Source organism: Brachionichthys hirsutus, chromosome 3, assembly GCF_040956055.1.
Source record: "Brachionichthys hirsutus isolate HB-005 chromosome 3, CSIRO-AGI_Bhir_v1, whole genome shotgun sequence".
NCBI lineage: Eukaryota > Metazoa > Chordata > Actinopteri > Lophiiformes > Brachionichthyidae > Brachionichthys > Brachionichthys hirsutus.
This window is the reverse complement of record NC_090899.1, coordinates 5812930-5840237: the sequence shown is the minus strand read 5'-3', so window position 1 is coordinate 5840237 and position 27308 is coordinate 5812930. Positions and strand designations below refer to the sequence as shown.

The following is a 27308-nucleotide window of genomic DNA, read 5'->3' as shown; positions in this document are numbered from 1 at the left end:
TTCAAGTGAATTCATTTAAGGTCAAAATGTATTGCGCAACAAACGTGTTTACTTGGAAATGGGGGCGCCTTAATTTTACAGACGCTTGTTTCTTGTAAAGCTCTGCTTCTGCCTTTAAATGTCTGAAGCTGCAACAAACAAGGAACTCTTTTCAAGGGCTTCTTTTCACAGCAAGCAGCCAACGAGTTCTCACAGCAGGACCGGGGTGTGATTACAGGCAAAGAGCTGTTCTGTGTCTGTGTGAAAAAGAGAGAATTTGTTCATGAATGTAAATACTGGGCGAATTAAGACTCTCATCCCAAAGGCTTTAAAATAATTCAATAGTCTTTGGGTAGAGATTCCAGTGTTGACTTTCTGGTATCTGTAGCAACATTTGAACAAGTGATCGAATGCAATTTGAAATCATTATTCTGGATAAGTACAAACTTTGATCTCCTGCTACAGGAAAATTCAAACGTTGCTACAGATGCCATGAAGTCGACGTTCGAATCTCTAGACCTGAAAGACTATTGAATTATTGTAAAACCTTTGGGCCAAAGTCTGAATTTGTCCGGTACTTACGTTTATGAACAAATTCTATCTTTCTTCACACACAGACACAGAACAGTTCTTTGAAAATGGGGAGTTCAACGCTTGCTCGGGCACGTTTTGCCTGTAATTGCACCCCGGTCACGCTGTGAGAACTCGTTGGCTTGAAAGGATTTCCTTGTTTGTTACAGCTTCATGATTTGACCTTAATTCACGAGCACTTAAATTTCAACATTGCATTAATGTAGTAATTTAGAATTAATACATAAATGCATCAAAACGATTTTTTTTTAACACATTAAAGCCAATCTTATTTTGGGTAGCACGTTCACGTATGCCTGTAAAGCATCCGGTCCAGATTTAGTTTGTGTTTAATGACAATGGTAGCTTAACCGCTTTACAAACTGCTTACAGAAGAATCCTCCAATTGTTTTTGATGCTTGTAATAAGTCTTTACTGAAACACACCGAATATAGAACATTTCATTCATGTGATCAGGTTTAGTTGGAGTGACAAAATGTCGTCAATCTTTGAGTCATTGTGGATGAGGAGCCCAGATATTGAGTGGATCTGCATTTCCTTGTGACTCAGTGGTTATAGAGGACATTTTGTTAGAACTATTTGATCATCTTTGATTTAACTTCATGCATCACCTGTTGCCAGCTATCCTCTTTACCTGTGGAAATATTCCAGGAGGTTTCCACAACTTTCTCCAGTCTTTCAGGAAAAAAAAAAGGACTTTGATTTTAGAGTGTTTTCGAGTGGGGAGCCTGGCGGTGTCTTGTCTGCTGACTAGTGTCGTTTCATCCAGACACAGCGCAGCAGACAGTTTCTCTCCATCTTGCTGACGGCGCGAAACTGCAGTTAACCTCTGAACTCGTCAAACATTAGGCATCAATATTTTGTATCTTATAAAAATCTATATACACACTTATAAAAGACCTGGCAAGGACTCTGGAGTGTTTTGTTTGATGTTTGATCCAGCCTAATAAAAGTGTGTGTGTGTGTGTGTGTGTTTCAGTCCTTCCATGAACACACCACAGCTGTTTGGAGGTGAAATGTTCTGCACATGTCGCTCCCCACTTAAATGAGAGAGCGGACCCATTTCAAACAGCGTCTGTAATATCCGTCATTCATTCCACAGCCATCACAAACTCTCCCCCCCCCCCCCCCCCCCCCCCGTTTCATCTCTTCTCTCTTGTAGTCTCCTGTTCTCAGTATCGGATCAGTCTCTCCCAAGCAGTCAGAACACGTTGTTGTTTACTGAGCACAGATCCATCTGCATACAGCGTGTCGGTTTTATGCTGTGGGTTACTGTGCGGCTTCCAGGCCCATAATGCAATCTGAGCCATTAAGATGCAGCTGGGCTGGCGTACAACAATGATTAGAGCCTGCCTGATAGAATCGGGCCTCTGATTTCTGAAGAGGAGCGTGCACTTACTCCTCTCTGACATTTATCATAAATCCAGTTATAGACTGCGTCCCGATTTTGTTCCCTTCATCAACTTACTCTATAAGCATTTGTAAATATTTGCACTTTTGTGTGAAAGCATATTATTCAATATATTTTACTGTCCGTTTCAATTTTTTAGGGTACTTATACTTGTGTTTCTTTGCTTGAGAGATTATTTTGAAAAAGTATCTTGCATATTTCCTCGTGTCTTCCCTTTCCTTGTGCCTGTTGTGTCACAGCCTGTAATTCAAACGGCATCGTTTCCTGTAGTCGAGCTTTAACGTGGTTTAAATTCAGAGTGAGACGCGAGGAATAGATCAGGTGAATTAAGCAGTCATCTGTATACTACAGTGTTGGCATAGCAACAGCTAACCCACTGTATTACTTTTCTTGGCATTCCAATATTCATTCTCTAGTTCACATATTTCTTACACCGTACATCTCCCTGCAGGGCAGGACTACGAAATAACCTTTTCATTCAATGAGCCATCATTTTTCCTCTCTGTCATCCCCCTCTCTTTTCAAACTCTCCGTCTTTTCTCTGCTGCCCCATAACCTTTGTCAGTAATATTAAGACTTGAGAGACAGACATACAGTGTGGCCAGCCAGCATTCTGATTCTCTGTCAATCATGATGTCCCCCTGGGCGGCTGGCAGCCCAATTTCCTTTTCTTTGCTCATAACGTATTGTGTTTATCTAGTCTTCTCTCTCTCTCTCTCTCTCTCTCTTTCCTGGGTTTTATTTGCACAGCAGCTGTGAAGAAACTGCTGCCTGAGCATCGAAGTTCGGCCCAGATGAATCGTTATCACTTGGGAAGATGAAAATTACAAAATAAAATGAAACAGGAGGAGGTAATTACCCCCCCCAACCACACAGAGTTTTAAACTCTCACCAATCTCCTAATTATTTTCTTGATTACAGATTCAATTGTTCAATTATTAAAATGCCAAGTAGAAGAAAGTTCCCCTTTTTTATACCTGTGTGGATTATTTTTCCACTCGACAAACAATTTAATGGAGAGATGGTCACGTGGAGGGAAAGCCACGTAGCTCCTGGGGTTCGGTGCCATGCTCAAGCTGGACTCGAACCGGCCGCTCTCCGGTTCCAATGAACTTACAGAAGTTTACTTTTCGGATATGAAACTGCAGAACGCATATGATTTTTGTTTAAAACAATGAATTGGTGAAGCAGGCACGAAGGTGGATCGATGAGCATCGTTGGCTCACAGCGTAAACGAGAAGGATTTGGATTTGAATCCGGATCCCGGGGTCTTCTTCAATCAGTAAAGATAAACAGGTGGCTCAACATCTCCCAGAGGCGTAAACGTGTGATGTGTCAGTGTGAATGGGTGTTGTTTGTGTCAGGTAAGGTTAGAATCATTCTCTGAACAGCAACACACGCACACACACACACACACACACAGGAAGTCTGCAGAGACTGTCCACAAGCAAAAGCTGCTTATAACACTGATTGATTATGTTAAGCATTATTGAAGGATGCGACACGACTACGTCAATTACCGAATGCAAGGTGCAAAGAGAACGTTATGATTGAATATGATCTGATGATTCGTATAATGATGATTGTCATATCAACTTGCTGACTTTAAATCATTTGAATCATTTACACACAATGTGATTTGTTTACTGATTTATGTCATGTTGCATCACAATTCTGTGTCTGCGCTCATCCAACCAATGACGTGGCAGAATAGTTTCTTTATCTTCAGGGCAGAGAAGAAAGTTTTCTTCACCATGTTTAACATTTCCTGAGATCTATTTCTCCCCCTTGCATTTACTTCTGCTATCTGCTTAATGGGTTTTGATTACATTTTGGTAGAAAGGTTGGGAAAGTATCAAGAAAGCACAATATCAGTTTGTAGAGTGGATAAAGACAAAGGGATGGAGACAGGAACTTTTCTTTTTTTGACTTGGCAAGATAACGCTGCTGGCATAAATGACTTGACAAATGAGTGTGAAACCAGGTGGAAAGGCAAGGAAATAGTGTTACTATTGGATGGATGCATGAGGGGATCCGTTATTTGTTTGTCCACTGCAAGATAGTTTTGTTTTAATGCATATGAATAAGATATGAATTAACAACTTGGCTGACTTCCAGGGAACCAGCTGGAACTTGTTCTTGTTTGTTTTACCTAACAGAAACGGGCACGATCTCTGCCATTTTAATAGGGCGCTGTTTGAATTTAGATCAGGGGGGTTAGTGTAATTAAAAGGAGCTTTTAGGCCTTTGTGTCCTCCGTTGAGCTATTTTATGTAAGACCCTGACTATAGAGTTTTAATTTATACATTTGAGGCTCCATCTCCTCTAAATTACGCGTTTTCGACATAGTTTTCTTTACATTCTTAATTGAATTCTTTATTAATGCCGGTTGCGTCATTCACCACGCCCTTACATTGTCTTGTTATCGCAAGACAAATGAAGAATTAAAAGTGAGTTTTCTAAATTATCATGAAGCAGAGCCGCGCCAAGGTGCGTCCAGTTGGCTGCAGGAAGGCGCGCGCGTGCGCGCGGCTTCTTCCGCGCCACACCCTTGTTATTTTTTTGTACACCTGCTTTATAGCTTTCTTTCTTTTTTGATAAATGTGAAATGATCCCTCCGGTAATGTTCACATCGAGTCTTTGAACGTGCGTAACAGGTGCCAATCGACCAGAAAGGACACGTGGTCCATGGAGCAGCTATAAAAATATGCGCTTTTATGGCTCCTGTAAAAATAAGAAACGACCAAAATAAACCAGGTGCAATAAGTTAGTTGCCGGATTCATTTTTTTACAAATCCTGCCACCTGCTTTCAGCGCCTTTTTACGCATTTCTCTATCCGTCCAATGGAAACGGACGCTTGCTGCTGGAGGCGGAGGAAGAGGGAGAGAAGTTGGACGGGAGAGTGAGGGACGGACGCAAAGAGACGGAGCTGGAGACTCCGAGTCGATGGAGCCGCGCATTAAACGAAGGCTCCACCGCGCACTGGCGGACTGTTACCTGACGCGCAGCTGCCTTCCTGCCTGTTTGACTCTGGATGTGCCGCCGCTGCTTCAGCGATAGAATCCATTTGTCATGGATTACTCCTCTTTATCCAGAGCCGATTGTCACTGACGGGGTCGGAATGGACACCGCCAAGAGACCGCTGATGATCGGGAGAGACACAAACTGACCAGATCAGGTGAGAGGACGCAGGTAACATCTGGAGGGGACAGAGGAGAGGACCTGTGGAGGGATCTATAAGAAAGGAGGTGAAGCAAAAAAATATATATAAAAAAGATGACAACACAAAACAGAGAAAGTATGGTGGTGTAATTTCATCCAGTCAGTCATTCAACACAACTAACCTGGGGGGGGGGGGGGGGGGGGGGCATAGACTAAACGAGAATTGGTATAGATAGAGAAGCAGGCAGGCAGGGAGGTGGGGGGGCTGTGGAGGTGTCTGGTTATATCACACTGAAAGTAGGTTATTGTTGTGGATCGATCAAATGCAACAACTTCTGCTTCCCACCGCCACAGCATTTATCACGCATCGATCGATTGGTGCTGATAGGAGGTTTTTCCCTTCACGCTCCGAGCATCATCTCATTTCCATGTAGGATTTGCACCGACATCCTGGTGAATATAAATTCACCACAGCTTGTGTGGCTTGTGTGAGAGAATAAGAACAACACGGGGAAACTGGATTGACTGGACGGCTGACTCTGAAACGTCTCAAACAAAACCGTATTCCCCAATCACGCCTCCTCTTCTTCACTCTGTCACACATCTTTAGTCTTTGGGGGACCATTGTCCGTCACAAACGACCTCGTTGCAGCCTGTCTTTGTCTCTGCTCTGTCTTTGTTACAACCATCATGGTAGATATTAGTCTCTTGTCTGTGTTTAATACAGGTGTGTGGCCACGGTCGTGACCATGGAGCCCCCCCCCTCTCTGGGCTTGGCCCTTCTAGGAGGAAGTGAGGATGAGGACCAGCGCTTTCTTCTTCCCCTGGGAAGTATATCCCTTCCTTCTACCACTGGCAACCAACCGGGATCAAACCACTCCAACCACATGGGGGGCTCGAGCCTTGACCGCCTAAATGGCAGCACCCCGTCCTTGTCCCTCGCCGCACCCAACTTGCCTGCAGTGTCACTCCCCAAGTTGCCCCTTTCATCCTCTGGAGCCCAGCCACCCATTCCAAATGCTCTGCACCCCACAAGCACCCCGCTGTCCTCCTGCCTGGGCTCACAGCACAGCCTGAGTGGGGACAACTCCCCCGTCTACAATGCCCTCTTTTACTCCTCCCACTCTCCCTCCATGGAGAGGGACAGGGACAGGGACAGGGACAGGGAGAGAGAGAGGGGATGCAAGCACAGACAGGCCAGCCCACTGGTCCACCGTCGGGACAGCAACCCCTTCACAGAGATCGCCATGAGCTCCTGTAAGTACACAGGGGGGGTCATGAAGCCCCTAAGCCGCCTCAGCGCCTCCCGCAGGAACCTCATCGAATCAGACAGCAGCAGCGAAACCAAAGAGGGCGGTGTTTCCGCTGTTGCAGGCGCGACAGCTTCGGGGGGGTACGACCGACAGCGAGATGCGCCTCCTACCTCCACGGTGGCCCAGGCCTCTACCCATCAGCCCCCAATTCAAAGCCCCCCAGAGATCATCATTTCATCCAAAGACTCGCCGTACCCCAGAGGTGGGTATGACGTTACGGACTCCACATCCAACCAGATGTCCATCTACCACCAGAACCATGCGCTGGTGGAGAGCAGGCGTGGGCAGCAGGGGAGGAACAGCAGGCAGGGGGGTGCTGCTGCGGCCGGCGTCAGGGGCGGCACCACCAAGGCGTCCAAACGGAAGAACCAAAACATCGGCTACAAACTGGGGCACCGCAGGGCGCTCTTCGAGAAGAGGAAGAGGCTGAGTGACTACGCGCTCATCTTCGGGATGTTTGGGATTGTCGTCATGGTGATTGAGACGGAGCTGTCCTGGGGCGTGTACACCAAGGTGAGGGAGCAGACCACCGACACCCAATGGGGCGATCATATTCACTTACACTGAAAGATCAGATCCGAGCATGGCCTGGACACGAGAAGCTTAAAGAGGTCTTTGTGACAGAATGAGGGAATAGAGGATGAACATGTTCATGACAGGAAGGAAAGAGGATTCCAGGAGTTAGACTCTTACAGCATCTTGGCCTCCACTGCCATTACTTTAATTTAGACTGGTAGATTTCCCTTTTTCATGGATCCTCAGTAGATTTAAAGTGTTAAATAAAGTTCCAAAATCTTACCTCAGGCTATACTGATGGTTGTAGCATTTTGCAATGTTGGTTAGATCGAATGTCCAAACTATTCAGGGACAATTCCTTTTAGTTGCTGTGACATAATGTGGAAACTGAACTGCCTTTATTTAGATTTGTGTTCTTCAGTATAGCTTCACAAATTCCATTAGCAATTTTGTTCTTAATAGTTCTTGTAAAAGTTACAGGACGATGCAAAGTTCCAAGGTTGTCATCCAGAGCAGGGCGCGACGCTCGCTGATTGTTGGTGATGTAATACAGGGATGCGGAGGACAGCCGGGCAGATTATCAGCAGGAGGCCAGAATCTCATTTGTCTGTTTAATGGGGAGCCTAATAAGCTGAATTGGCCCCCTGGCTGCTGCTGTTGTCTGTATTTTGGCTGTGTTGGTGTGCTTGTGTGTGAGAGGCATCTTCGAGCTTGCTTTGCGCACCGCTCTGATGCAGAGATCCTTCATTCCGTGTTCCATCCGACCCGTCTGTCTGCCGATATCACAGAAGGTGGGTTAGCTTGACCTAATAAGGTGGAACTATTGCTTCCTCTTACAAGGCTCAATGAATGGATCATTGAGCCAGTGAGACGGGGGTGACTCTGTCTCTGATTCAGTTTCTGGTCCGTGGTCTTCATCTCATACTTGGTCTCCCTCTGCCTGTTCTGGTCCGATTGTGTCGTTGCTTCTTTTGTTTCCCTTTGCGTCTCCGCTCATTACTGTGTGAAGACCGCAGTCTTAAAGGCCAAGTTTTGCTCCATTCAAATTCATGGTTTGAATTTTTCTTTCTCTTGTTTCTACTCGCCTCTTTCCTTCCTTTCTGTCGATCTGTTCTCCTGCCTGAAGGAGACGGCAGACGTCGGCAACGTCTCCAGCTGTCGCTTGTATTTCAACTCCATGCCCATCTTCTTTTTATCCTGCTTTCCTTTTTCTTTTCTTTTTTTAACTTTCACTTATTTCCCCTCACTTTCCCTCTTCCTCTGCCATAAAACTGGAGACTGAAAGAAAAATAAGCTGGGAGGGGAAATGAAGACGAGAAAAAGGAAGGGTGTTAATGAAAGGTTTGATTTAGGTCCTAAAGCTCTGACAAATATCATCTTCATTTGAAATAGGCAGAAGTGTCGTCAATAAGAAATGATCGACAGCTACAATCATGAGGAGGACCGCCACTGTGTTTGCCAGAGCTATCTATGTTCATTAAAACAGGCATGAAATACAGCCGTCAGGGGCCAGCGTCCCCGGAGAAAGGCAAAAGACTAATCCTGAACCGATAATGCCTGAGGGGACGCAGCTTTGATCTAATGCACCCAGGAAGTATCAGAGAAAAGATAGATAGATCGATAGATAGATCGATATTGAGTGGTTTTTGAATTGTTCCCACAAACCTTCATCTGAGAAAACCCCCATTCACAGAGAATGGCCCCTAGATTCCACTTGTAACCATGGAAACATGGTTGTTGTGTGTAGAAATTTCTTTTAAAACATTTTTGAATGGCATTCGCGATCCAGTGTGGAAACCAGCACCGCTACCAGAATGAGCCACGGATCAACCCGGATAACAAACACTGTTTTTTTTGTGTTCTGCCCTGGAAGCCAAACATGAAGGACATGAGGAAAGTAATACTATATCTCCCGCCGCACGTCTTTCGTGGTAGGGAATAGATCTGAAGTCCGATTTAAGGTGGAATGCGAAGCATTTTAGTCTCCTGTTATGATTCTACATTTTTAAAAGCAGGTTGCGTCCAGAGAATTGGCCGTGCTTCCTCAAAAATCGAATCAGAAGTCACTTTTAAATGCAGAGTGCCACATCATTTTTTCTCTTGCTGTTGCATATTTGGGGTGTCCCCAACAGATACTGGAGTTCCATCAGTGAGAGTCTTCCAGGCTTAGATAATCGAGGTTGGAAAAAAGGCTGCAGCTTGTTGTGTAAAAAAAAAAAAAAAGAGCCGCGAACATGAGGATGAAGGAGAGAACTGAGACGGAGATGCACTGCTTTCAACCTGGCAAGAGTGGAAGCCTTGAATGATTTCCTCTATTGATTATTGATAATTATTCACCCACACATACACTCCCCGTCCAGAGACAAGCTCGCACTTTGCAAATGGATGCGAGCTTCTAGAGGCGCTAGGTTGCAGACCGTGCATTAAAAATTGGTTGCAGAAGAGAGCTCGCAGGGAAATCATCTAATATAGCCTAATGCATCACTCCCAAGGTGCTTTTTTTCCTGCAACACAAGCACTTTTAACATTTTTAAATACACTTTATTTCAATGGGGAGTTTTTACAGCTAAAAGATTTTTGTGGTATTTACTTAAAGCAATAATTAAAGTGTCTGAAAACTTCTTCCGCTCTTGAGATTCAGTGCTCAGGGCAATGGTGGCGGATCTCTATATTGTTAAGTGTCCAATCACAGTTGCTGAGCCAAGATAGATTATGTGGCTGGGCGGGGGGGGGGGGGGGTGTATTAGATGATGAAATAATTCATGAATGTGAAATAATTTAGTTTGGTCTCAGGCAGAAGTGCAAGCTTAACCACAAACTGCCGAAATAGCATAACTCGAGACATTCTATAGAGACTCCATACTGTCCGACACCACGGTGTATTTTTTATATACTTTTTATGGGACCTGTGTCACCAGTGTGACACCGACCCAGGACCTGGTCGCAGCAGAACGCTAACAGTAGTGCAATGCCAGTGTCTCTCTTAAAACTGCTCCCTGTCTGCCGTGTGTCTCTGTCTGAGAACAACCGAGATCCTCGGACTCCTGGGATCTCAGCATGCGGGCTGTCGCTGTCCGATCAGTAGATCATTACACAAAGGTCCATGTGGCTCCTCGGCGCCTCAGCTCCATGCCACGCTCCGACCAGCAACGCGACTATCCTGAGGGAATGCACAGCTGCTGTTGGCTTCGCCTGTCATGCTGTAAGGACCCACACTCAACCTCGCGGCATCCAGATGGCCGTGTGTCTCTCTCTCTCTCTCTCTCTGTGTGTTATACGCATATACTCCATTTTTAACCACTAGTAGAGGACTTCACAGATTCACTTCCTGTCTCGCTGCATACTTCTTCACCGCCTCCCTTCTTTCCATCCTCTCACTCCTGGGGAGTAAGAGGTCACTGCGGTTTTTTATCAAGCCTCCCGTGTTCCCGCAGCTTCATCCCTTTATCGTCACTCCCCCTTTCTGTGACCTTTTCTTTCAGACATTTACTGGAACCTTTACAGAGGTCGCTCCACGAGGCTGCTCACAGTTGCCGCGTGTTCTATATATTTTTTCAGACAGTACACGAGGATCATTAGAGAATTTCCAGCAAAACCAACCACCGTAGTCTTTGACGGAGCTATCCTCCATCAGCATTTTTTTGTGCCTCACTCCCCTCCTCTCCTCTTCCTCCTCCCCTTGCCATTCCTTTCACGCTCCCTTCATCTTCATGGCTTCTGTGCGACGGCGGCTCCCACAGGTCTCACAATGGACGTGTACAATTATACTTGTTTCTTTCGGTGTAACAAGGCGAGGCTGCCTCTATGAGCGTGTCAGCGTGTTGGTACGCAGGGGTGCGTTGTAGCTTGCATCATCCTCCAGTAGCATAAACTTTCACGCCACTCGGCTGTATATATACGTATTTGGACTGGGTGCTGTCAGGTCTCTATATACTCACTTGTGTGGTGTTAGTACTCATGGATGCACCTGCTCGAGCGTTTGTGCGCATGTGTTCACAGCTGCTTTTGTTTGGATTTAATTGAGTGTGTTGGTCTGTAATGGTGTGTGTTAACGTGCAGTCAAGTGTGTGTCTGTCTGTTTATCCTGGAAAAGGGAGCAACTCTCTTGTGTCTACTGCCCGTTTCCCTGGAGACTGATTGCAAGAAGGCTCTCTGACACACACGCATGCACACGGATTACCTACACAACTCGCCAGGAGCAAAGTGAAGTGTTGTAAAGCATTTGCTTCAGCATCTGCATCAAAGGTGGACAAAAAAACCCTCATTTTGTGTGTGTTTGTGTGTGTTTCTCTATTTACTAACCAAGAAGCTCCAAAAGCTTGTTATCTCCGTCTGCTCACTGAGTCGTGGATCAGCGCACACCCATCACACTCTTATGGACAAAAAGGAACAGGAAAAGACACACTTGTAAACAAATGCAAGCATATACCGGTACAGTAAATGTAGAAGATGGTCCAATACCTGTTTAATTCCAGAACTTGCCTTTATGATGACGAGCATGTGGCCGGCATGTCTTCTGTTTTTCTGTTCTTCTGTTCTATTTCAAACATAATTGGGTCGGTCATCTGTTTTTAGTTCGAAGTATGTGGCTGAAACGGTGGGGGAGAGAACATGTGGAGAGTTATTTCTTAACTGGAAGGTCATTCAGTAGAGGGCAAGGACTAACAATTCCTCACCTAACAAGTTCCATGAAAAGAAGAGTTTGTCTAATTGATGAAAGGGCAAATCATGACCTTGCAATGTTAAGGAAAACCCCCTTTATATGGACAAAGGCCAAAATGATTTCTCCATTTGTAAATGGGTATAATTGACCAAAAAATGAAATGTTATTTTGTTTCTCTCAAGCAAAAAGTTGTCGAGTGACATTTTTGACTTAACTTTCCTGCAGTGGGATAATTGCACAGGAGCACATTGAGCGATTCCTATTACACTGCAAAAAGCTGGGCTGGTTTCCATCTTCCATCTACACACTGTGCTTTCTTTGCATTTATGTCGGCAAACCTGGTGCCTGGTACCCGATGCTAATTTCGGTGTCACCTCTGTTGATGTTCCAAGCAAGCCAAGGTGATAGCAGATGCGATCTTGAAGCCTCTGTCGACTACTGAATGGTCAGAGAGAATCGTCACCACCTCGCGTCATCACTGACAGATCAGTGAACGCAAAAGACAAAGCGATGAACAAACCTGCACTGTGGGCAACGGGGGGCGGTGAGGCTGTTTCTCCGTTTGGTGCCACGGCGCCTGTGAGCATCGTGCTGCAGGATGTTTGTGGGGTGTTGCTATGGCAAGCTTCTACACTGGGGGGGGGGGGGGTGCTAGAGCTGTAGTGTAAATGAAAGCACGCTAACAAAAGCTGAAGGTGAGTAGAGTGGCGAAGAGGTGAGACGTTACCGTCGGTGCGAAAGAGACGGAAGAGTGGAAAGATTCAAAAGCGAGGCTGGCTGAAGAAATCCGTTGGTATCCACATTTTTATAATTCATCGTTCTAATTTTTACTTAAGATACACAAATCATTAATATTTCGTGTTCCTTTTAGGACGATATCCTCTTTTCTAGACCCATAGATTATAGTGTGTGCACCTGCTGCTGACAGCTGTCCATGTCCATAATGAATCACAAGCCAACCTTTAGCCTCACTGATGCTGCCCTTGTCGAGAGTTTAATACAGGTGCATTCATTTAGAATGGTAAACATGCAGGGGTGTCCAGTTACTGGCAAATAATGGCATCCTGTCAACCAATTAGAGTGTAGCAGCCATTGGAATAGTAAAGAAGACCAAAAAAAAGGGGGAGGCCGGCACATCCTCATCCGCCTGTCACAGTTACGTTCTTCACTAATCAGGCAGAAGCGTAAAACCTGGAAAGCAGCCAGACAGAACAGAAAGGTAAATACATTGTGAGAGAGAGAGAGAGAGACTGAAACACATGACTACATTTTCCTCGTAACCAAACAGCATTCGGTTTCTTTGCACCCGGTGAGTAGAAATGAGATGTTAGCTGAGGAGAGACGGGCTGAGACAAGAAACAAAAATGTGAGAAAATAAAGGCAGCGGATAGAGGAACGCGGCAGAGAGCAGGCGCTCAATGGGGTTTCCTCCGCGTTGTGCAGCGGTCCGGAGCCACGCTGATGTGGGGAACAAATAATACTCCCTCAAAGCGCTTCCCTTGTGTGTTTATGTGAGTCTCTGTGTGTTGGACAGAAAGCCTACCCAGTCACACGGACAGCCCTCACAGAGTCTGTTAATTATGTGAATAAAGAATTCTCAGCAGAGGAGAGTGTCGTGAGAATGAACCAGCTACACTAGAGAGTGTTTCTAGGTGTTTGTGTGATGCTGAATGAAAACTATTAAGGCCACAAAGCATCTAACGAGACCCTAAATAGACAGAGTAACACACTAGCACACTATTTTCCACAAGGTTAACTTCCAATATATATTCATGAATCTAAAATGCAGTGTAACTTCTGCTTAATAACGTCCTGATGGAAAGGCTAAGTAATGTGTGCATTAATGTGAAATGCCCCGCCGGATAAAGAAGAACGATTGCAGACGAATGTTTAACAGCTGAAATATCCGATTTGAGGCGATGCAGTCTTGAAATGGCACAGCTTTTGGACGTAGTGAGGGAGGACATGAGAGGGGCTGCTGTTGGGGAGGACGATGCAAAGGACAGGGTGAAGTGGAGAAGGTTGGTTTCCTGTGGCGACCCCTCATGGGACAAGCCGGAAGTACAGTAGTAGTAGTATGTGTGCACACACATGTTGCTGTGGACGAGGTGAGATGGTTAAAGCAGCCACTGAAGTTCTATGAGTTTATTGATCACTGCATTGATTATAAGCCCTCTGAATCCACATAAGGAGGGGGTGTGGAAGCGTGAGGGTGGAATGATTGACGACTGGAATGGTATCATTTTATGTCTATCCAGCATTTGAAAGTTGTGTAAATGATAATATTGTCCTTTTTGAGGACGTTGTTCTCCAAAATGAACGACTGTGTTTTAAAGACTTGGAAGTCTCATGTTAATTATTTGTCTTTTTGTTGTGAAAATTAGAATAAACCTTCAAATCAAATTGAAATGTGTTTGAGTATTTCTTCCTGGTTTTTTAAGGGTTTGTGTGTCCATTTCTGTCCACAGAGCTCCATGTATTCTCTGGCCCTGAAGTGTCTCATCAGTCTGTCCACAGTCATACTGCTGGGCCTCATCATAGCCTACCACGCACGGGAAGTCCAGGTAAGACACATCGACAGATGGGCAATTCTGCAAAAGCCCTGCCACAGAAGTACAGACAGGTGTCCGACACGTTGGGAGCTTTAATAAATATACCACTCTCATGTCGGGAAGCGTTTGCAAGAGCTGGGAGGCAATTTGTTTAGCTTAGCTTTAAGACTGGAAGGAGATGAAAACAACTGGATTACTTCTGTCGGAAAAAAAAAACCTAGACGCCAGCACACCTGAAGCCCGGCTCACAACTGGAGATTCAAAATTGCAACCAATTCAGAAATGGGTTTCCTCGCACACAAAAATACACACACACACACACACATTACAAACATCTCCACAGATCTGCTATTGAATCTCAAACATGCCCCCACCTCATGTGATCCCTGGAGGAATAGCAGTGTAGCAAAGAAAATGAGAGGGAGATAACAAAAACGGAGGGAGTGCGTGTGGGCGAAGAAATTGTTGTAATGAAATCGCCTGTAGTTTGTCCTTCAGTGAGAACTGGAGGTGAGAGTTTAACCGCCAGTTAACCGTTAACATGAGTCAAAATGGCTCGAATCGTTACCGTTGCCTAGCAGCACTGCTCAGGGACGCCGCTCTCATTGGCTGCAGGGCTCTTGCTTGGAAAGTGCTGACGTCGTCCGACAGACTTGATATTAAATCACGAAGAGCAACCGACGAATCAACCGGACTTGTTTAAGTCTGGTTGAAGACGTTTCGCCGCTCATCCAAGAGGCTCCTTCAGTTCTGTTAATGGGAAATGTGTTTGGAAGTGTCAGGGTGGCACCGATGTAGTTCACTAATTAACATTTCATATCTTTTTTTTTTTTTTAAATGGCGGTTTTAATGCACTCTATAGAGGGTCGTTAAAATATCCGAAACACGTATAACTTAACCTGAGACAGACCATGCGAGCGTAGAACCAGGCGTTTTGTTTCCCCCATGTTTCCAATCAATAAGCTTGAAAAATAACGACGTACTTGTCCACCTTGGACTAGCCTTCTACAAAGAACATATTTTCCCACAGAATCTGTCTTACATGACAGCAAAGAGTACTTTTGAATTTCGTTGACTCTTCTCTTCCTGATAAACATGAACTTTAGGATCAAATTTTGTCCCAAAAATAGTGAATATTTCTTCCTGGTGGGGATTTCATGCAGATGCAGGCCTGCGCACCTTAGCCCTGTCGATAGTATTCACATTATGTCCCCTTCGGGCTCCTGAGATAGACCAGGGTGGGGGCCCAGGTGTGTTTCAGCTACAGCCGATTAATGATTTTAATGAGAGTCGTAGTGAGATCGACAAAACCGTCCGCATGGCTTTGCACTGAGTAGAGCCGCACCAAACGGCAGTAACAAAGCTATCATTCAATGCATGCAAGCAGAACACATACAACCCCCCCCGGAGCACGCAAACAGCCATAACCTCAGCCTCTTGTAAGGATGGAAAAAAATCAATCAGCGAGGCTTTCATGCTTTGTGATTGGTTGTTTTTCATTTCACTAATATAATGGTGGCACCGCAGTCATTTAGCCTGGGTTTTCATCTGAAGCCATTTACAGTCAATGGACATCGACTATGTATGGATGCCTTGCAGGAATCAGAACCAATAAGTGCCCCCTCCCCCTTCCACACACACACACCAGCTATTACACCCACCAGCGAAATCACAGAGCAGCACATTCATCCATCGATCCGCATACGCCGTTTATTACATCACAGCTTGGATGTTGCTCAGAGTGTCTCTTATAGCTCCAGTGGGTCCGTGATGAAGATGCTGATGCCTTCCCCTCGAGGGCTCTGCCTCTGAAGATCAATAACTACACAGCCATAGCTTCTTCACTGTCATACGCAGGGGGTGATCGACTTGTAATCAGTTTCTAAGAGGCAGCCGCAGTGTATTAAGGTTCATGTAGCCGACTCGGTGCATGCACATGTGGCGCCCGTGCTTCTTTGTCTTTGAGTATGTTGTTAAGCCTTCATTGATAAAAGGACGCGCTCCTCTGCTCACAAGTTTGAAGGTGCATTCACACACAGAGTCAGGGAAACTCCCACGCACGCTGTGGCTGCTGCACGTGACAGGCATGCTAATGCTACTGTAAAGCTGTAAGAGAGCGAGAGAGAGAAAATGGTCTTCTGTTAATCAGGAGTTTGGGGAGGGCCGCGTGAAGGCAGGTGGGAGTCACCGCAGGGAGGGGGGGGGGGGGGGGGGGTGTTGGGAATCAACCTCAAATCACTTCTGATGATAAGTCGACTGAGGATTGTGGAAGAATTCTTTTTTACCCAGCAACAGCTGAGACCTTTTTAAGGATAATCCTGATTCATTACAATTTGTGTGTTATTTTTGTGTTTATGGCCATTTATGCTTATATTTATAAAAAATGATGACGTAGTTCATAAATTATTTTGTGAGAATTACTAAAATAACCAGATGATTATTTGGGTTTAAAACATCCCAGTTTATTAAGTAGAAAATCTGTTTTAACTTTTCATAATTTTAATTTAATCGATTATACAAACCTGTTGCTTATTTACACCAGAACTAGAAGTTCCTGTTGAGACAATCCGATTAACTTGAGAATCTAACCGGACCCTGATATTTCCTAAAACAGGATGGAAATAGTTGCAAGTATAGTTCTGCACAATTCACAGCAAAAAAAAAAAATACTATAGGTAGTATACTTGTGTATTGTACTTTGTATAACGTTTTAGATATGGACATTTGAAAACGGTTACGCTGAACCAGATGCCTGTGTGGCCTTTCGGAGTTTGATATGAAGTGTAAAATCACAGGTGTTTTTATAATGGCTGCTTATGAAAAGCAACCATTAGCAAGAGCAGTATTCATAAATCTGATTGCTTGCTTTGCTCAGAGAATTTATCAATACTCATTGCTGCAATTCAGTCAGCTGTTCAGTATTCTATAAAGATAAAAAAAGAAAACGAAAAAGAAAAGTCTAACTGCGCTGTCAGAAATAAAAGAAAATGCTGTCATTTCCTGCAAAACCATTAGCACCTATAGGGCTGGCACCAATGACTGCCACTTGCATCTCAGCCTGGCAGGATATTTGGGCTTAGTTTCTCTATTTGAGTGGAGGCAGGGAAAATCTCTGTTGTGAAACGTCCTCTCTGCATCTCTGCACACAGTTGAATAAATGACTCTTGTTTCCTGAATGAACACTGGTCTCTGGCTGATTCGTCTATCTGAGGTATTGGAAACTTAACATCAGTGTCTAGGCAACGTTACAGAGAGCTGTTTTTTTTTTTTTTTAATGTTTTACCCCTAAAGACTGCTCCCACCACTCAGAGAAACATTAGCATTTATTTGAAGCTGTTTTTTCCTAATTAAAAAAAAAACAGTTGATGCCACGACTGAAATAAATATTGATGAGGGGAATCGGTCCCAAAGTGGCAAAGTTGTTGGCCACAAAACCAAAACAATGAGCTGCTAGAAACAATAAATCTACATCGACACCACTGGAGGCAACCAAATTCATGTGGACAATACTGAGTATCAATCCAGTTGAAAACGGCAATGCATTTAAAAGTGCATGAAGTTGCATGTGTGTTTTGTGCAAGCCTGCATATATTAGAATTCAAGTGCCTTGCCCTTTTTGGCAGGAAGTCTTTGTTTCTTTCTTTTTTTCTGAAAGTGCCAACAGTATTGGTTTAATGTTTTTTTCTGGAGCTGGAGTCAGGATATGTTTACATTTCTGAATATGGCATGAGGTAACACTTTGTCCCGGTTTATTATCACTGGGTCACAACATTGCTTTCAATGATTGTGGGCTTTAAGACCGCAGAGGACTGGCCGCTGATATGAAAAACATTAGCGGACCAAGGTCGAAAACATTTTGGACCTTATGCAAATGAGGGCTAAATTCACCTGAAGGTTCTGCAGTGATTTGGCGAAACATGAGAATATTTTTGCAGTGGCACAAGATACAGAAGAGAGGATTATTTGGGTCCTTTCTGGAATGTCTCTTTTGCATGGCATTTCCAATATAACATGTACATGAAAATGAGGGGCAGCCTGCCACAAAGTCATGTATTGGACAGGTTGACCAAAGCAGTGGCTTAGATGGAGTTCCTGGGTAGCACACGATGTGTACCTGATGCTGCTTATCCTGAGGATGGGTGAAATGCAGAGAACATTCCACCATGCAGGGATTGATTCATCATAAGCTGGTGGAGAACAGCAGTTGCTTACAAACATGCTCCTTTCTACTGTATATTGCCCACAGCAGCAAGAAAGAAGAGGCAGAGGTGAAATGCAAAATAACACAACTGTATATAAATAGTTACGTGCAGAAACTTTGTCATCACAGGGAGCGTGAACAACTTCATGGTCTGCCTGAGCCCAAGCACATATTTCCTTTCATATATATTCATTTGAATATTATTTACCACTTAGTGCCAAATCATATTTGATTATATACATACAGGGTTTAGCTGTCATTTATACCACCTCAAACACTTTGATTTCCATTTCTCTCTCCCTTGTGTTGCTTTTCACGCACTGCTTTCATCCACGTGTGCAGCCCCGTTTTCTACATCTTTTTTCTTTCTCCTCATCCTTATCAGATTAGACCTGAGTTCTTCCTCCTCCACTGGGCCTCAATTCAATTTTATTGTTGAGTTTCACATCCATTCTTCCTGCCTCGCCTCCCTTGTTTCAACAATTTGTACATTTACCCTTCTCTAACTCTTGCCTGCATTTCTGTCACTCTAAAAATGTAAAACCATTGTTTTCTTGACGTCGGTTTTTCGTTCTGGATGTCTTTCCTACTGTAGATTTGTTCTCCTGTTCCTCCTCTTTCTCTTTTAAATGTTAACATATTTCTGACACGTGTGTGTCAGCAAAACAGATATTATGCAGTAAACACTCAAACGAGTTTAAAGTTTCTATTTTTGACAGATGTACTTATTTGCCATTTATTCACTGCCTGTGGTGCAAATTATTCTTATTTTTGTGACTGGTCAGCAAAGCCATCTTGACACCAAACATTTTCTTTCCTAAATTTTAATACACCAAAACATAGAAAGCAAAGCATGTACTATAAACAAACAAACTACCAAACTACTGCCAAGGAGCCTCCTTGAAAGCAGATATCGTTTTAATGGCGTCAGACGTAACCATCTCGCCGTCAGTGATCATTAGTTTAAAGAGACTATAAACCCGTCGCTGCACAAAGAAAACAAATGCTACAAAAGAAATTACAAAATAAAACTATTTGAGGTGCCTTTACAGAGGCTTTATTTTAGTTTCTTTCTTTTTCTCTTTGGGCCCAATTACCCCTCCTTTGTTTGGATAATTACTTTAACCTTATTGGTGTTTAATATCTGGTATTTTCAGCACTGCTGCGCTGTATTGAATTACAATCCCGACATTGTTCTGCATGTCAGCGTCCAGCACTGCTGGCTCTGCTCAGGGGCCAAAGTTCTGACATTTCATTTTAAAGCACTCCGTATCATTTCAGCTCTTAAAGGGGTATTCTGGTATTTCTAACCTCGGCCTCATGTATACGTACATGTATGAGTTATACTTAGCAAAGGTCAGCTTGACTGTGGAAATACATTTTTTCCATTTGTCTGGGTGACGATGTTCCTCGTTGCAGCTCTGACTCCTGGTTCCGCTGTTTTATTCCAACTCATCTGTAAATGAAACCACTTAAATATTTTAATGGGACCGCAGCCTTGATCCGACTGAACCTGCTATACCTCCCGTATCCCTGCTGCCTCCACACACTGGCAGGACCGTGTCAATGATTTATTCCAGGAAAGGAAATTGAGCTGCTTTTATGGAGGTTGTTCACCAGGTGATTCTGACGTATTTGTCTTTCACGGCCAATAAGATACTCAAAGTAGGACATGAACCATGTTCAAGAACATTTCCCCATCATGTCCCTCACATAATCAGACCAAATAGGGAGACTTCCTTAAATCTAGTTTATAGAAGTTGTGAGGTTGGATTCTGGCTGGATTCACAGGTAGCATTAATGTGAGGCAAAGGGTTCTTATTTTTGATGGAAATTAAATATCTCTCTTCAATACACACAGGAATAAAGGGAGTGCCCTTTCTTTTCTCTTCTGCTTCTCCATTTGGAGGAATTACCGGTATGTCCCTACATGCATGGAATAGTACTTGGGTGGAGGTTCAACCAATCATGAAGAAGAGAGAGGTCATTCTGTTAACTGAGCATTTAAGAAACAGCCGACTCAACTTTGGTGAGAGCCGCTAGAAGGCAGGATGGATGGCTAAAGGGTTCCAGCTATAAGAAATGGATTAATGGACGAGGCAACAATGAGGATGAGGATGTATTATCCAAGGGGGGATCTCAGATTGTAAGAGCATGAGATGATGGGAACCTGGATATAGTTATGAGGGTTACCGTAGCGGAAGAGTCGCATCGGTTTTTCTGCAGTGAGTGAACCCTACCCCCTCCAATAAGGCAGGGGCAGGGTCTTTTTTATTCAGGTAGAATGTGGCATGATGATGATGATGATGATGAAGGGTGGTTGGTCATGACTCGTGAGTAGGAAACGATGATTGTTGCTGACAGCGAGGGCATCGAGGTTAGCTGCAAGAAGGTTGATTAAAGGGCCGAATCAATAAATCAGTTTGGCATGCACGATGTATTTACTGCAGCGGCGCCATAGTGATCTTGTTAAGATAGGAAGACCACTGGGAACACAAGGAAAGGAAAATCAAAGGAAGACCACTGGGAACACAAGGAAAGGACAAGCACCCACTTTTTACAGCCAATAATAAAAATAAAAAAAACCCTCACTTTTAGATGATTGAAGAAAAAGGTTGATTTTACTTCCTGGCAATGAAGATGTGAATGTAGTTAGAATGTAGATAGTAATTCAGCACTGCAGAGACAAATGTCTAAGACAGCAGATTGTGTTGGGTTTATTCAGAACTAATCTAACAGTATGTGACAGAGTTACACAGAGAAAAGCAGAAACACAATCTCCACATTGTGTTCCGCTTTACAAAATAATGATGTAAGTTACCCCCGTACTCAGTGAAGGATATTTTCCAGCATTTGTTTGTCAGTTTTGCATATTTTCTCAATACATTTCATAAATGCATTATCTTTGTGCCCGTTAAACACATTTGTTATCTTATTTTTCCTACATTTTCAATTATTTCCACGGCTTCCAAACACCAACGGGAATAACCGTTGTTATAACAATCCGTGTTAAATTGACTTGAAATGCTGTCAGTACAATATTACAGCCAGTCCGACTAAATTTATTCCGGAATCTATTTCTTGCAAGCATAAACCTGGGACAAGAAAAAAATCTGTACAGTTGCATAATTTTCAAGCAGAACATAGATCATTAGTTTGAGTTAAGATTATACCCAGTGGCTGAGACTGGCCATGAATAATGGAGACTGATTTGGAATATCATTAGGAGGATAAATGATGAATCAAGAAGATGCAGCGGCTGTATGGACATCAGTTTCCATCCATGTGGTTCTTTGGCTGATAGAAAGATACGGAAAAATAAGACTAATAAAACAAATCACTCATAGGACCAACATAAAATAAATGTCTGGTTAGAAAAGTGCAAATTGAAGAGGGTTAAACCTTATTTATCACAAGTTTCATGTATTCAAGGAAGTCCACGTATTAATATTCATGTAGTTTCCATGCTGTGGTCTGTCAAAAGACGTAATCAGTCGGCTCACTGGGATCTTCTTTTCTTTTCCTTACGCATACCCAGCGACAAGAAAACTGAACACGTTCACTAGAGCTCAAAAACATTCGAGGTATTTAGAGGGAAAAAGTGAAGTGTTGAAATCAGTCAAATAAAACAGGTGAGAGAAAGAGTTCCTCTCCACTCCATTAGCGCACTTTGAGCATCGGTGAACTATGTGGTTAAGTTAATTTAAAGGGATTGCAGAAGCAGCTCATTGATCAGGAAGACACCAGATTGGCACTCCCAGCCACTCAAATCCCGGCAAACGGCATTAGGAAAATAACCCGTGCACTAGGCATCCCAAAAACTGTCTAATACAATCATATCATGATGTCATACTCTGCAAATTCTACATTGCATGCATTTGTTTTGGGAAATGTTTTGGAGGAAAACACAGGAGCGAAGTAAACCGCAGCATCCTCCTTAAACTAGGGAATGAAAGAAGCATTTGACCCACTACTGTCCCAAAATGTCTGATTGCGTCTTTAATTCTTTGAAGATGCAGAATAGAGGCCACATACCGTGAATTTTTTCCTCATCCTTCACGCTTCCTCACATATTCTGTTCACTTCCGTGACAGCCTGTCTCCTTCCCTCTACCTGTCAGCTCTGTAGAAACAGCCACTGGGGTCTTCCCTCAGAGCTGCAATTAAAGTTGAGGTGTGTTATCTTCTCTGCATATTCTCATATTGTCTTTATCGTGCGTGTGTGTGTGTGTGTGTGTGTCTTTGGCTCGCCTGAGTTGTTTTCTGCCGCTTTCAGGGATTTCCACGCTTTAGGACTCAGATATTTCCCAGAGTTGTGACTCTACATCTCAAAGTATGCAGCCACGATGTTCAGTGTTTGTTCTGCTACCGTTTCCTTCACTGATTACGTCCTCCTCCATCTCGGACTGAAATGTTATCTTTTATCTTTTGAGTTGTTGACATGAAGCCGTTCTGCCCTCATCTACCTCTTCTTTAGTGTATGACAGGGCATTGCATTAATGTGTACAGAATGCTCTAGTCTGGTTCTGTGATGAGAAACATCTGGAATAACAAAGATTTGATGCCCACAGGGGTAGATGGATGGATGGATGATGGATGATGGATGGATGGATCCATCAGCAGATTGCAGTGGACTGTGGATTGCAGACTTTACACCTTTATCTGCTAGGCCTTTATCTAGAACTAAAAGATAATGCAATTTTAAATTAATTCTGAAGTTGTTTAATAATTATGTTCAGTATGTCCTTGGGTTTTTCTTGATAATAATAATAATAATTAATAATAATAATTATTATTATTATTATTACAGTACAGTCAGTGTTGTATGTTTCTTTGTTCTCTTTTTCTTCTCATTGACCATCTTGTTGTTTTTTTCTCTTACTTTGCCCTGCTTATGTCCTCTCTGCTTTCTGTTTTGCTTGTTTGTTTTCCATTGCCCTGTGATGCCATGTTATGTTAAAATAAAGGAAAAACAGATGACTTTTTTTTCCCATAATCTTTATTTTTCCCGATGGGCTTGTTTTTTTAATGTCCAATGTTATTTAGCTTTTGATGTTGTCTCATCTTCCTTCCCCTTTCTCTCCTGATAGACTCTACAATTTTGTTAACTTAATCATTCTGACACCGCTCCTCCTCCAAATCCCCCCCCCCCCTTATCCCCCCCTCTGTCCTGGTTATGTAGGGGCAGTGACACTCACTCTCTCCCATTGACAGATTACTTTGCTAATGGAATTTAATTATTTATCCCTTCCTTTTGCCGATTTAGATAGGAAAAGACTGACAGCAGTAGCGCGAGGGAAGACAGGACAGGAGGGGATGATGGAGGGAAGAGGAACAGGGAGCAGGAAATGGGATCACCTCTGTTTTGATTTGGAAAGATTCAGAGAGAGAGAAGAAAGGAAGAAGCATTCATAAAGTGTTGATTTCCGTTCTCACATAAGGTGTTTACACACAGAGAAAACAGTGAATGACTCAAAACTATAGCCCTAGTGTGTCAGCTTACAGGATACCGGCTGACATTCATTCTTTTGAAACGTCAACATAATCCCTTCATGTGTAGCTCCAGTTCTAAACTCAACGCTGGCTGCATTATCACCGGCGGACGCTCATGTTTTAGAGTTTTATCTCAAAGGATCCAGCTTTCTGCCCAAGTAAGTCCCAAAAAATGTGACTGTACAACTTTATTTTTGTTCCCATAATATTAGCATGCACACACACACACACACACTCACACACAAGTCTCTGCAGATAACATAAGTGTAAAATAACTTTTGCTTTCCTCGCTCGAACCCGTCACTCAAATGTCACACACCTCTTTGCCTGTTTTCTTGCATCTCATATTCTTTCTTCTCCCGTCTTTCTTCTTTGACTGTCTGTCTCTCTCTCTCTCTCTCTGTCTCTCTGTCTCTCTCTCTTTCTCTCTCTCTCTCTCTCTGGGGATCCTAATTAAGCTTGGCTGCTCTTTGAAGTTGTCTCCCTGGCAACAGTCACCATGACGAGGCTAGGTCTGCACACTCTCTCTCAAACTCACTTAGGCAAACACAAATACGTTCAAGCACAGTTATACACACTCACACATGCACTCACTTACCGAAATCCTTAAAGACCGCCTGCGCTTGACCCCTCGGTTCAAATGATGGCTTACACAGCACCTGAGACCTTCCTGCGGGCCTTGTTTGTGGGCGCACCGTGCACGTGTAGGTTACGTGCGTGTAAACATATCACAACCGAAGGAAATGCGTACATCCCGCTGTGCTCGGTAGAGATGAAAACCCAATATGCATGGTGTTGCATCCTGGCAGGTCCTCGGCCCGCCTCCATCAGTCTGACCAGTTGGCTGTGACATGGACTCGCTGATGCCCAGTTGTCCTCATGGTTGACCTGTTGCTGTATGCTCCTTACTAAATAAACATTTGCGTGGGCTGAAAGCCCTTGAGATGAATCATGTGGTTCTGACTGTTTCTCAGGGCAGTGAAGTATCTGGTATACATTGTTGATTTACAGCAGGGATTTCCTCCTTTCTCTCATCGTGCCCCGGTCTGTAAGGCTGTTCTACCTCTTTACCTTTGCCAAGGAGGTCGCGTTGTTTCCTGTTTGTCATTTAGTCAGCGTAACGAAAACTTATGTTTAGATTTTGATTAGAGATGTTTCAGGACTGTTGCCAAATAACATCAACCTGTTTTTCTCAAAAGTGGCTACTTGAGATAACAATTTTTGGTTATAATTTTAGAAAAAGGCTCAGGTTGTGTGAAAGTGATCCAACGCTATGTAGAGCCCAAATAGATTTGGGGTTCGATCAAGTGTATTTTCCTCTAAATTGCTGCTGGCGCCTTTTAATCATTAAATCAACCAGCTGTGCTGATGAGTGGACGGGGCCATGCCAGCAGAGGGTCATGATGAAAAGTTTTAACTGTGGCACTTTAAAACAAGTGCACCTCTTCTTTAACTCCTTATGTGTTTCCTGTCCCTGCAGCTGTTTGTCATCGACAACGGGGCGGACGACTGGCGCATTGCCATGACGATGGAGAGAGTTCTGCTAATTGCTCTGGAGCTGCTGGTGTCTGCAGTGCATCCAGTGCCCGGGGACTTTAAGTTTCAGTGGCGGGCACGGCTGGCTTTCTCATATACGCCGTCGCACGTCGAGGCAGATCTGGATATGGTCTTGAGCGTGCCCATGTTCCTGCGCCTCTACCTCATTGCCAGAGTCATGCTTCTGCACAGCAAACTCTTCACTGATGCTTCCTCCAGGAGTATAGGTGCCCTAAATAAGGTCAGGTGGGGGGCTTGTGCTTGCAGGAGTGTGTATGTACCGTATACAATCAAGATTGTGGTGTTCAAAGCTTTATAAGAGGCGAGGGAGTCATAAGTCGAGGTGTTAAGGTCAAGCGCTCTTTATTCTGCATTAAATCTGTGTCTGCACTGTCGCTTTCAATTTTAGCGTTTCTTTTTTAACCATCTCAAGTTCTTTCTGCTGCTCTGTCCTTCTGCCTCCCTGTTCCTTGTATCTAACAGTTCATCTCTTTTTGTTACTGCTGTGCATAGATATTCAAATGTAAGATGAATTTGACCTTGAAATGAATACCATATATTGCATATGACATCATAAGTTATTTACAATATCAATGCATAGATATGTGAAGAAGCCATGCGATAAATGATTGGTACATTATTTGTAATGACAGGAAATGTAAAAAATAAATACAGTATGTCAAAGTGGAAAATAGAAATGTAGTGTATGATAGAAGAAAAGAGGACATTGAGAAAGAATTAGATTTTGGATGATTAAATTAAAGGTTTGTGAGTGTATCTATGACAACGGTATTCTGACCCCCCCAGGCTAATTTATCGGCTGCTTAACACTTCCAGGGCTCAACCATTGGTGACAGAACCTCCATCTGCCAGGCACTGATGACAAAGTGGATGAAGTGGATTAATTAATCAGACTTGACCCAAGTCAGAGGGCGGGCCCTGATCTTAACTCTAATTACAGTGCAGCTTCTCAGGGGGTCGCTGCTTTCAAAAAGCTTTTGATCAGACTAATTATTACAACAACAGTCTGTGTGGGGAACCGAGTATGAGATCAGGATTTAAACTTCAACTATCAGCTGAAAACAAAAACTATATTTCAGTCTGGAGAGACGCATAGATAATTGGTTATTGCAGCAGATGATGTGATAATTAGTCAGAGAAAGTGTTTCTGTTTCGGATTGTAATTGAAGTGCATTTGCCCCAAGCAGTGGGCGATATATTTAAAGACTATGTATCCCCCACTGGAGCGGACACAGTGGTGGTGGTGGTGGTGGTGGTGGTGGCTGATGACTCTGCTGAGATAGATGAAGCTGATGAAACCATGACATTTCTGAACCTGCAATGACTTGGTGGTGACGGGTAGATGGAGAGGATCCAAAACGGCAGCATGACTGAACTAAAGGCACAAATACAATCATATTTAACAGTAGCAGCAGCAAGATTATAGGCTAACAATGACGGTGTGGCACTGTGTGATTAGATGGGTGTAATCCAATGACAACCAATAATCTATCTGAGGCAGATTTCACTGTGAGTGTGAATTTATATTTATATTTCTGTATTGCAGGTGCATTTTAACACCCGATTTGTAATGAAAACCCTCATGACTATCTGTCCCGGGACGGTGCTGCTGGTCTTCAGCATTTCCCTGTGGATCATCGCCGCCTGGACTGTACGAGTGTGCGAGAGGTCAGGAAAAGTCTTTTGCGGTTTGTTTGGGGGTTTTTAATATTGTGTGTGATTGAGCCAGAGAGCTGGATTGTGATTAGATGACAAATTCAAATTGAGCAGTGAAATTAAATTGGCAGCAAATATAATCTGGAACATGTATGTAACATAAGCCCTTTTAAGAGTGCAATTTATGAGGCTTGCTCACCAGTTGTGAACTTAA

General features: G+C 43.6%; 1 protein-coding gene across 1 annotated transcript in view; it reads left to right on the top strand.

Annotated features, from left to right (window-relative positions):
* Positions 1-5893: 5893 nt before the first annotated feature.
* Positions 5894-27308, top strand: part of kcnn3 (potassium intermediate/small conductance calcium-activated channel, subfamily N, member 3) — a 33560-nt gene continuing 12145 nt past the window's right edge. Inside the window, exons 1-4 of the mRNA XM_068757049.1 lie at positions 5894-6970; positions 14105-14200; positions 25362-25658; positions 26985-27106. Coding sequence (XP_068613150.1) covers positions 5894-6970; positions 14105-14200; positions 25362-25658; positions 26985-27106 — 1592 coding nt within the window. The remainder of the gene's footprint in view (positions 6971-14104; positions 14201-25361; positions 25659-26984; positions 27107-27308) is intronic.